General features: G+C 44.1%; 1 protein-coding gene across 1 annotated transcript; it reads right to left on the reverse strand.

Moving 5' to 3' along the window:
* Window positions 1-3866: 3866 nt before the first annotated feature.
* syt8 (synaptotagmin VIII) lies at window positions 3867-11512 on the reverse strand. The gene is made up of 9 exons (XM_018765444.2): window positions 11301-11512; window positions 8123-8281; window positions 7678-7847; window positions 6510-6605; window positions 6048-6215; window positions 5625-5792; window positions 5370-5487; window positions 5026-5159; window positions 3867-4691 (listed from the first exon to the last, which is right to left on the reverse strand). Exons 2-9 carry the CDS (start codon window positions 8253-8255, stop codon window positions 4452-4454), a joined length of 1227 nt encoding a protein of 408 aa, XP_018620960.1. The 5' UTR covers window positions 8256-8281; window positions 11301-11512; the 3' UTR covers window positions 3867-4451.
* Window positions 11513-12005: the final 493 nt, after the last annotated feature.

The raw sequence follows: 12005 nt of genomic DNA on the forward strand, positions 1-12005 counted from the left end.
TATTCATTTAGCTGATGCGTTTTTCAAAATCAACTTAGAATTTTTTACCTATTTATACAGCTGGGTAATTTTACTGGAGCAATCTAGGGTAAAGTACTTTGCTTAGCCAAGGTACTACGACAGCCGAAGCAAGGAAGGTGGGGCTCGAACCTGCGACATTTGGATAGTAGCTCTAAGGACACTAAAGGATCTCCATCATGTTGTTTTATTTCCTGCAGAACTTCCACTTCATCAGTCGGTGTTGCTCATTGTTCATGTTTGATTATTTAACAGGTCAAAGAAAAACAATCATTACTATTATTCTTATGTAGTCTCTTACTACCTTTGTTTACATGTTGTACTGCTGTGTGTTTGGTTGGTTTAATTATTATTGGTGTGTAAGTTTTGTATTAATTAATTAAGCTGTTGGGATGTTTTGTGTGTGTTTGAGTAGTTCTCGAACATTTAGCTTAATTTCTTCCTGTTGTTTATTGGGTAGTTAGGCGTTAATTAGGTATGAGCCAATCAGCGGTAATTGGAAATGGAAGCGTAATCTTCGTGGGGGTGGGACTTCCCGGTGTGGACTTCTGGCGGGAGAGGGAAAAAAAAAGCGGCAAGGAGAAAAAAAGAGAGGTAGAAGCGCTGTTAGAAAGTTTACGTAATTTGTTAAAAAAAAAATCATCATCAAGAAGTTAGGAGGGGGGTTCATATTAATGTGTAACTGAAAAAAAGAAAGTGATACGTGTTTGGTGTCTTCACTAGGAATTTTTTTTTTTTTTTTTTTTTTTGAAGTAGTGCGTGAGCGATATCCACCATCATGGTGGATGTGCTGGTGACCATGTGCTGTAGCTAGTTAGTCATCACTCGCGCTCAGATTTGAATACAGGTCGCTGACTGTTTTCCAGAGTTTCAACAGAGCACTGAGTACAGACAGTATTTTCCTAAACCTGGACAAATGAGCTCCAACAAGCATGCCGAAGTATGGTACTGTAACCCCCGAGTATTACGTTGATTATTTTCTTTGAGGTTACCAGAGCATGGTAAAACTGTGAACCCCCTGATTTGGTATTAAGTATTTCTTATGTTTTGAATTTAATTCCTGTGGTGTAACACTTCTTCATGTTTGTTTGCAATATTGTTGTTTGTATTATTGTTCTCTGGGAAAGGAAGAAAGGAAAAGGGCTAGTAAGTGTGATACATGAGAGTTCTAGTCTCACAGGAACAGTATAGCTGCACAACTGCTGGGTCTCAGGACCCTAGTCGGTCATACGCCTCAAATTTCTAAGCTACGGTAGACACATCCCAAGTTTATATTTTTGTAGACCCCACCAATTCACCTCCTATGCAAAAGGGTTTTCAGTAGTACAGAGGTATGCCATGACAATCCTAAGAGGAAAAAAATCAGAACTGAGTGGGTGGGCTACACTTTATTCATCCACAAAAGCATCCTTACAAATATCCACCTTCTAAGTTATTTTGACTATATAGTTAACAGGAATTTAATACTGCATAACATCAATTGTTTTAAAGGTGCAGACAGAAATGAAAGGCATGTCCATAAAGGGCTGACAGTTACTGTAAGGCTCTGAAAAATGAATGTTGTCAACATCCTGACTATACGGGAAGCGCCGACTGAATTTACAGAGAGTCTGAAATATTTAAGAACACTTGAGAATGTTTTTAAGTAAAAACCAGAAATAATGGCAAAAAGTCACTCACCTGCGGTGACTTTGTACACTTTTGTACGTGTCTTGGTGTGACGATCACCTGTTCCACTGCTCTTCCAACATCTTCGGTCACTGCTTGATGTATTATTTTATGCTACTGTTGGCCCGTGCTATAAATTTATCTAAGCATTCATCTACACATCAGTCTACCCATCAACTGAAGCTGTTTCACGTGTTTCCAGCAAGGTGGGACACCATCGGCTGAGGGAGGTAGAGGCACCACTCGGCGCTGCCCCTTATATCGCCAGAACCTATAGGCCCCTGTAACTGGCCAGCACTCCCCTTTGCAGGTATCCTTGGTAACACGGACCAGGGATGATGTCACTGGCGAGGGCAGGCAAGCCAAACACATCTGTCACACAAGTCCTACAAGGAGCTGAGTGTGCAGGTCAAGCTGCGGTTATCTAATATCTAAGGAAATTGCCTCGGCTTTTGTGCAGTCGGTCCTCTGTTAACTCTTTCGTTACTCCCTGCACATTTATTCCACTTGAACATCTTCATTCTTTGTGTTTGCAAGTTGGACATGTGAAACCTGGGTCAAATATTATTAACCTTTGCTTTGCACGTTCTTCAAAGGTGATTTACAGCATTAGATCAGCTTTACAATTATTTACTTTTCAAAATGCTCCTCTTTATGGCAGGTGGGTAATTTTTACTGCATCAGTTCAAGTTAAGTAGCTTAATATTGTCTCTTTGAAGAAATGTGTGAGATAAATATAATTGGTATGCTAAGGAGTTGGCTCCCACAACAAGCAACATTCTTAAATGGGGTTAAATTCTTAGATGGGTGCCTAGTGGTCCAGTATGGAGGTTGTGCTGTTCTGGCCACTTGCTCATTCAAAGAGGCCAAGAAAGCTCAATGCAGGTGAGTGCAAATTAGCATCTGAAAAAGCCCGTGGAGTCTGTGGGGCAGCTGGGCCGTGATGTTGCCTTGAGATGTGACCAAAGACTCTTCTACTGGAAAATCTTACTGTCCTGCACCTAAAAGGCTCTGCCCCATACCTCATCTCAAAAGAAACACACAACACACGTGCTGCAACAGAGCCTGGGGGAAAGTGACTGGGAGGGAGGGGCATCTGCCCAAGAATATGTAAAAGTGTCTCTCTAATGTATTCATTATTGACACGGTGTGCATTTTTAAAAATAAGACTTATTAACATGTGGTGAATGAAAATAATGGGAAGTATTAATAACTGGAACACTGGTAGGGAAATGGTCTTATTGACCATTTCTTGGCCTCCGGTGTAAGAAGGGCCTTATAGAGTGCAAAGCACAAGTGTTGCACTGCAGGAAAAACATATGAAGTCGTGTTTGTCACTGGGTGATCACAGGTGACACTACTGGTAGATCAGAGGTGCCAGCAGCCACAATATGAGTCACTGCCAAAAGGTCACCTCCGAGGGGGTACAGAACCTGACTCAGAAGCCCTGTCCTCGCTCTTTTACTAGGCTAATGGAAACTAAATGGGTCTTATTACAAGGAGCATAAACTGTGTATCAGTCAGATGGGTGGAGATGATTACTGATCTTTGGACATCCAATAGCCAGAACTTGAAGGCACAAGCACCTTGCCTCCTCTCCCAAGGACACCATGTGTCACAACCGCTTGAGACACAGCGCTCTTCTCGTTATGCCCATCAATTCACGGAAGTAAAGGAACACAGGTCTTCTCAGTAGATGGTGGTTTACAATCCTTGCGCAATGATTCAATGGATGGTCTCAGCATCAACTGTTGCTGCAGGCGGGGAACACGGTTGTCGGCAAACAGCCCGTATGGATGTGCTCGGTGGATGAGCTGTTTCTCAAATGCAGCTTTCTTCGCTTCCCGTAATGGTGCCCTTCGCAGCTGAGGTTTTTTTTTTTCTTGCCAAAGACAAATAGTCACTCTGAGCAAGATTTCATGTCACAGTGAAACAGCCCTTTTTGGGGGGGGGGGGGGGATCTGGTAACAATGTTAACTCACAATTAAAATAACAAAACTGCAAATAAAGGCTACGCTATGAAATAATACCGCAGTACAGCACAGAGAGCTAACGGTCACTGTCTGGTTCAATATTTAGAAAATCTCTGTTTCTGACAGGTAATACTCCAGTGATGGTTGCTGTGCATTCTGTTTATGAAAGTGTTTCTTCATCAAAACACAGCCATGTATTGACAGCAGAGGCTAGTATGATTAAATGTAAGCAAGTCTGTATATTTGGTACTCATACATTTCCCAGGTTATTTCACGTTCGATTTGAAAAGGTCACTTGGTATAAATTTAGAAGCATTATGTCAGTTTTATAAGGTGACAAGTTGGTGCAACACTGAGGATGAACAATATCTTGATAATTGGGCTCTATTTCCATGGTGCTCCAAAGGGTAATAGTAATAAGTGGAAGAATTACATTAGGACAGCCATAAATACACAAATATCTATATTAAGAGGTATACAAATTACATATCTGCATAATAAAATGAAATCACTCTCCAAGCCCACATATGATGATTTACCGTATTTTTGTTTTGTGATGTTCATTCCTCATTTGTCCATTTCATTTTTGTTCAAAGTATGCTAGGGTTATTCATTCATCAAAAATATCCACTTTTCCAGGGACAAGGTTTTTCTGATCTGGAGCCTATCCCAGAAGCATGAGTTTTGAGGAAGAGTACATCTTGGACAGGATACCATTCTATTACAAGGCAAACATACACACAAACACAAACAACAGTGCTATAGAGGTATGAAGAGGCATTAGGAGTGTCTTCAGAAGGTCTTGTTGGTGAAAGGTATCCTGAAGTTGTGCTTGAGAGCCAGGGTGGAGTCAACCTGCTCTGCTGACAGCAGGGTGTGCCACTGGGCCACTGGCCGACGTGGGTTCGACAGCATATCCGCCCAGTGCCGCAGCTGATTGCCCGAAGCATCGCAGCCCAAGAAGATCTTGCCCATGGCATCATTTCTGCTCAGGTTGTCATGGTCCCACACCGAGATCACCAACTGCAGTTTCTGTGTACATGGAAAAGTGCAGAATGGCCACATTAGGGTTTTGGTAATTGACCCAAACCTGGTTCCGACAACCTTTTAAGGCATCAAATCATTTTCTCTGCAACTTGTATTAAAAATTAAATGCCAAAAATATATGTGGAATTTTGTGAATTAGTAAATGTTATGCTTTCCAGTACAAAATTTTGCACCAATGTAACATGCAGTAATAATGAAAATACACTATATTGGTGACATCAGAACTTTTCAGCACACAGAGGTAAACCTCTTGGAGCCTTAAGTCAAAAAGTTCATCATTAGTCAATAAAGCACAATATTTTCTGTTATCTGCATTCACCTGAATCTGTTCAAAGGTCACGTCGAAGGTAAATGACTCATTGAAGTAGGGATTCAGAGTTTTCTTCTTAACAGATGTTGTCTTTTTCTTCCACTTCCTCTTGTCCAAGATCAGCTGCACTTTCACATAGGGATCTGTGATCAGATGATGCAACAAAAACCTATAAATTCAATACTTACTTGCTGACATCAGTATTGCCCTGAAATCCTGTAAGGTAGATATTACATTGGATGTCTTGGATTACAGGTCAAACTGATTGACGTATGAAATGTATAACCCTCTCTTGCCGCTAAATTGAGTGCCAACATGCATCCCTGTCTAGTTGATACGCCAACAGGAGCCACCTGAAGAACCATCCAAGTCCATCCCCTTAAGGTTTTTGGCTTCCAGGATCACAACGGTGAGCTTGCTGGCTGTTGGGACGTATCGTAGGGAGAAGCAGATCTCTCCCAGGTTCTCTTGCTGCCGTTTAGCCACAGGCCACACAAGAAAAAAACATGAAGCAAATAAATAAACATGAGTCTTAAGTGCAGTATAGGCAGTTTGTTTTTCAATGGTTCTAGTTCCAAAGAGAGCAGCAGTAAGGGAATGGATGCCACCTCGAATTTGGACGGCTCAGTGAGGTCCTTCCACTCTTCGATTACGTGGTTCCAGTCCACCGTGTTGAGTTGCAGACGCAGCTCGCCCATGATGTCATGTTTGGAGAACCGGTTGAAGTCAAACACTTGCATCACCAGTGTAGATTCACCGAGCTCGGCTTGTGGTATCTACCCATCAGGCAAGGAGACGCAAAATTGATTGTCGCTCGCTAGTTTGGAACCTGTCATACTTCCATATTTTATCCTTCTTAAGAATCATACAGTAAAAATTACACGTTGAGATGTCTGGTCCTCAGTCACACAGAGAACACAACAGAATTGTATACATATCGGTTTTTTACCACATGAAATTGGTTTGCTCTTTTAAGCCTTACTGCCTTTGTAAGTGTTGGTTTAACACAAAATGTTAACAAAGTGTCACACCTGGAATTTGAAATTCTCATTGAACGCTGGATTGAGAGTTTTCCGGAACACTTTGGTCTCATAGGTCTTTGACTTCTTAGGAAGGCAGTACACTTTAACATAGGGATCAGATGTTCCTCCGAGATCCATGGCTTTCAGTGCTGCGGCTTCCTTGATTCCCACTGTGAGCTACCAAGATGCAAGCCATACTGATGCCATTGAAGAGAACAGACAGGACTACAAGCTCATCACTTATATTAAACTATAAATTAATTTTGCATATGATAAAGACAGGTGTAACCTTTTGTCTTCATCATCATCCAGAACAGAATAATATAGTTGAAAATGTCACTCAAACATGCAAAACACAAAGAAAAGGAACAGTAACAAATGAGAAAACCGAAGGAAATTTGGTCATTCTATATATCAGACTGGAAAAGAAGGCAGGTACTACAAAATTTGAGGTACTACAAAAAGGCAAACCTCTGAGGTCTGTGCGTTGTGCTCAAGGGAATAAAGAAGTCTTCCCCGGGGCTTGTCAGCGGATCTGTAATCCACATCATCTACCGCAGGCTGGACCTGCAAGTGACATATACATTGATCCGCTGGATACACCAAAGACACTGTGAGTAGCAAGGAACACCAATCCTAGGCATTACGACCCCCAGAAACACCAGTTCCAGACACTATGATCCCCTAGAAACACCAATCGCAGACATAGAAACTGCTTTAAACACCAATCATAGACTTTGCAAGAGGAGGAAAATAACAATCCCAGACGCAAATGATGAGATCGGATGGAAACACTTGTTGCCTTACAGCTAAACATTTACATTTGTTTGTATAGCAGACATTTCTCCAAAGCGACATAACAGAAATTATTAACTTGTGGGGGGTGCGGTGGCGCAGTGGGTTGGACCACAGTCTTGCTCTCCGGTGGGTCTGGGGTTTGAGTCCCGCTTGGGGTGCCTTGCGACGGACTGGTGTCCCGTCCTGGGTATGTCCCCTCCCCCTCTGGCCTTACGCCCTGTGTTACCGGGTTGGCTCCGGTTCCCTGCGACCCCGTATGGGACAAGCGGTTCTGAAAATGTGTGTGTGTATTAACTTGTGTGTAGCGGACACCTTCATCTAGGATGACTTGCAGGGCTAGATCCATTGCGTTAAATTCCCCACAGTCTTTCACCCATCACAAAACAATTTAGCACACACAAATAATGTGCAATTTAGAATTTTCAATCCATCTGTGTGAATAAACCAGAGCACCTGGAGGTAACCCATGCAAACACAGGGGGAATATGCAATTTGTTCAGACAGAGTTGTGAGCCCACATCCAAATGTTACAGTCCAAGTGTTGGAGGCACCAGCGCTACCTGCTGCGCTACCATGCTGCTCGCATTTCAATCAGTATGCAGGGATACAGTACAGAAGCAAAGGGAGGAAAAATCAATATAATGCAACAGAGTAAATGTGGAACCCACACCAGATGAGACAACTACGCTGTACTTCTAATGCGGCTAGACAGAAAAACAAGTATCAGACAGGATATTTGATGTGGATCGCTAGATTCGTATTGGATATGCGGTGTTACATCAGATGTCAGATATCAAATTTAGATCAGATGTACAGTATCACACTACGGGGCCCAACTCACCAGCGCAGTGGTTGTGGTGCCGTTCACATCTTTCAGATTAATCTGTTGGTCCGGCTTCTTCTTTTTGTTTTTCTTCCTTTTACAGCAGCATTTTACACAGATGCACAGAATGCAGATGAGGAACACCAGGAGGATGAGCGCCAGTATGGCGTAGATGGCCCATCTTGGCACTGCGAGGAAAGCAAAGGAGACGTCAGGCCGCCACAGTCGTCCTGATGGACCTCGACGTGGAAGCAGCTGCTATAGCACAAATTTAAAGCATGAGGTATGAGCACGGCCAGGAGGATTAAAGGGAGATAAACTGGTAACACGTGAAAATTGAGAGGCGGGAAATGTGCCGTTGGGGTGGAATTAGATATGACATATAGAACAGGTGCGGCGCCAAGGGGGCCATGCCTCTGCAAAGTAGGGAGATGGGGCTGAGCGATGGAGAGCGCATACTCACAGGGGATCTTATTCAGCAGTTGGTCAATAAACCCTGGTGCGGCTGTGGTGGTGGTTTGGTTGAAAGCGGTAGTGGGGGTTATGGTGGTGGGGGTGCTAGCGTTAGTGGATTTCCATGAGGAATTGGTAGGCATGGTCTATGAACTGAGGCCAGCGACACCTGGAACAAGAATTTCAGCAGAATGAAAGTGAAGAAAGAATCATGTCATCCGTGCCATCTGGGCCCCCGAAGGATAGGAAACAAGTGCTTCACATAGCACCCTCTTCAGACCAAGAGGTGGTATTGCTAAACTTCTCCGCATGGGGAATCAGGGAGACTGCAATATATTATATATACAGTATATATATATATATACATATATATGTACACTATTATATAATGCTAGAGGTTTTAAAGGAATCTTAACCACTATGTTATGCCTCAAAACAAACTGGATCATTACATTTCCCGAATGAGGAAAACAAAAAGCTGAATATTAGACAATTGCGCAATAGGGAATTGTCAACCATACCTGTCACATCATACATTTATACTCCATTGGGCCACCAGAATCTCAGTATAAACTAAATAAACAGAGGCTTGCACAAGCATGCATGTAAAACACAGCTTTCAAAGGCCAGTTTTACAAGTTGAGGCATTGGCCCATACTGACAAAGAGAGGAAACCACCATGATCAAACAGCTGCAAGGAGTGCTGACAGCGATGCCAAGTGCAGGACATGCTTCATTCTCCCGAGATAAAACTACCCAGCAAACCACTCTCACAGACCTGCAGAACACAACTCTTCTCATAAAGCAGCAAAAATAGTTTGAAGGGGGGGGGGGACAAGGTTAGAAAAAACACATGTCAAGAAAAGCTGGTGTTGCCATGGAAACGTGTCCGTGCTTTCAAGCTGGTGTTGGGTGTATAACTGAGGAAACTGAGATATCACAGGACCCGCTCAGTAAAGCACAGTGAATATAACACAGTCGTGTTTCGCCTTCTCAATCTCCCGACATCAAAAAAAATATACGACGAAAAATGTACCTCTCCGTTTGCGTGACAGCAGCATTGCGTAGCTTCGTCCTGGCACCCGTTGACATGTTATTAACAAGCTTTCTGTCTCAACCCCATCAAGAAATCCACTGCACTCAATTAAATCGACGTTTGATTCTAAAAATGACAAAATATTAAACTTGTACGCTCTTCGGACGCCGCGCAAAGGACAAGGAAGTTCATTTATGAGTACAAAGAAACACGGTCAACTCGTTTGTGCCGTAGAGCGTCTGGTGAGGAAGCGGCTGGAAGAACGCAGCCATGGGCGGTTGAGGGCGAAGGCAGCGGTCAGAGGTCAGTGGTCACACCTTTAATCTGTATGAAAGTTCCCATAACTGCAGAAGGCAAAGAGTCTGATCAGGAACACTTACTTTTCCAGGGAGGTTGTGAGTCTGTGTGTGTGAGAGGACTTGATGTCGCCGCACTCCTCACCCACCCTGTCCCTGGTCAAGTGGGATGTCCATGAGGGAAGGGGGCAGGAAGGAAACGGTTTCTAATGAGAGCGGTGGCAATGAGCACTGTTTACACACGGCGAGGGCGCGCAGACGGAACGCCTTACACTCTACGCTGACTGCAAGGGCCCGACAGCCTCCCCGAGATCCAAACTCCACATGGTGGCATGCGAGGTCCCCTTCTGCCTGCTCCATTCACCTTTACACATTCACACACACCCTAGTGGGGGCGTGGTGGTGCAGCGGGCTTGGCCGGGTCCTGCTCTCCGGTGGGTCTGGGGTTCGAGTCCTGCTTGGGGTGCCTTATGACAGACTGGTGTCCCCTCCTGGGTGTGTCCCCTCCCCCTCCAGCCTTGCGCCCTGTGTTGCCAGGTTAGGCTCCGGTTTGCCGTGACCCCGCTTGTGACGAGCGGTTTCGGACACACCCTCATACCACATTACTGTGAGCTGAAATCATGGCTACGCATGGGTCTGTGCCAGGCGTGTCTGTGTGAATAAAACCCCAGTGAGAGGCTGGAGAACGTACACAGGGCCTGTAGCAAAAGCTCTCCACCTTAAGGACTCGGTACACAAACTGAGTAAATATTCAACCCCAACCTGTGACATTTCATCTTTTCAAAAAGCCATCAAACCACCAACACGCCTTCTCATAAAACACCCATTACGCTTTAGTCCTGTCCAGAAATAGCTTGGAAGAGAAGCCCGTTTCACAATTCTTCAGCTATGTATTAACCATAAATGGGCCAGCAGGTGGCGCAGCGGTTGGAGGCCTTGCCTTGCGCTCACAGGGCTCAGCTTTGAATCCCCCTCTTGTTGTAATATCCAAAATCAAGGTATTTGCCCTGAATTCAGGCAGCATAAATCACTCCGCAGTGAAAATGCAAAATGTCACATTAGGTGGCTCCGTGTACAAACCTGCCAAAATTTCTATGGAGGAAAACATCAGACGGATTGGAAGTAAAAACAGAATGAAAAAATCTTTTCAACGGTGCCTGTTGTCAGCACTCCGCCTTTGGTTCAAACAAGTTTAACTTGCATTAAAATCATCATCAAGAAAATATATTTGACCTTAGAACTTGATCAAATAGATCTCCCAGCTTAAGCTGTATGTGTTACAATGAACCCTCAATATAACTATAATAGGAGCTTTTCTACAGGAATATCTGCACCTACCAGGAATCTCCGCTGAATGTGTGCGGTGTGTGTTTGCCATTAGTCTTACGTATCTTGGCGGAGCCTGGCGCTGTGTGCAGACGTTCGCTTTCACTCTTTTCACACGTTACAAAAATATTCCATTTTTTACAACACAAGGGAACTTCTAGCGACCCTCAAAGAGAATCTTAAAATAATGTGGCACAAATATTTTATGTATCTGAATTATGAACAAGATACAGATGCATGCTGAGTTGATGATAAAGTGTTTGGGAAAACATACTGATGAGCCTTTTTTTAATTCCTATAATTCATCTAACTAGAAAAATGTATTGGATGTTTCCCATGTACGTAACAGATAAATACCGAGATATCAAGTCAGCCTGGCTGAAATGTGTCGGTTTTGGTAATTACTGCTGGAAATAAATATTCAAATGTTCGTTGATATGTTGTTCTACACATATCGGTGAAAGTGATATGATGAAATATAGTATGAATTCAAAACAACAAGTTATGAATGGCACGGAGCAACATCTTACCTTAACGGTTAGAAAAATGACCTTTTCTCTGCGTCCCGGACCGCTGAGCTCCTCTGCACTTGAGTTCTACTCACTGGGCAACTTCATGGCAGGTGTTCCTCGCACCTGAAGCATCGCGGGGAGAAAGCAGCCGGGCCTGTGGGCAAGACGGCTCCGGGTACGACCCGAATGGGAACAAGCGGCTTCGAAGGCAACCCCTGCCACGCCCTGATCTTTACACACACCCGCCTGGAGGCTTGCGGCACCCACGGCAAGGTGTTCGAACCCTACCGCACCGTGCGGAGCTGCTCTGCAGAAAGAGTCTCTGCTTCATGGGGTTCTGTGAAAAACCTTCGAGAAGCGACAAAACTCGGGACGCTGTCTGAGAAAAACTATCAACCCCTGTCACAGATGTTTAAATTCTGTGCCAGCGGTGAACTTTCGGACACGTGTCATTCCTGACACCGGGTGTGTGTTTGGACTCGGCCCACTGGTTTCCCACTGGAAGTGTGTAAACATGAGCATTTGCAGAGGGAGCGCAAAGAGAACTGGTTCAGTCGAACGCTGCAGAGTAGAGCAGTCGTCAAATAGGGCACGAAGGATTTCCCAGAAACCTCGGAGTCCACGTTCGCTCTGCTGGTGAACAGCTCGGGTTCAAGTTTTCCATGCTCCATAAGTTCTGTTGCAAAATATGCACTCTTGCTGTCGTACCATGATTCGACACAG

This window comes from Scleropages formosus, chromosome 5 (genome assembly GCF_900964775.1).
Source record: "Scleropages formosus chromosome 5, fSclFor1.1, whole genome shotgun sequence".
Lineage (NCBI taxonomy): Eukaryota > Metazoa > Chordata > Actinopteri > Osteoglossiformes > Osteoglossidae > Scleropages > Scleropages formosus.

Coding starts and splice junctions, on each gene's coding strand:
- syt8 (XM_018765444.2), bottom strand. CDS start 8,255: ATGCCTACCAATTCCTCATGGAAATCCACTAACGCTAGCACCCCCACC. Junction 7,848..8,122: donor ACTGCTGAATAAGATCCCCT/GTGAGTATGCGC, acceptor CTTTCCTCGCAG/TGCCAAGATGGGCCATCTAC. Junction 6,606..7,677: donor GCACCACAACCACTGCGCTG/GTGAGTTGGGCC, acceptor TGTCACTTGCAG/GTCCAGCCTGCGGTAGATGA.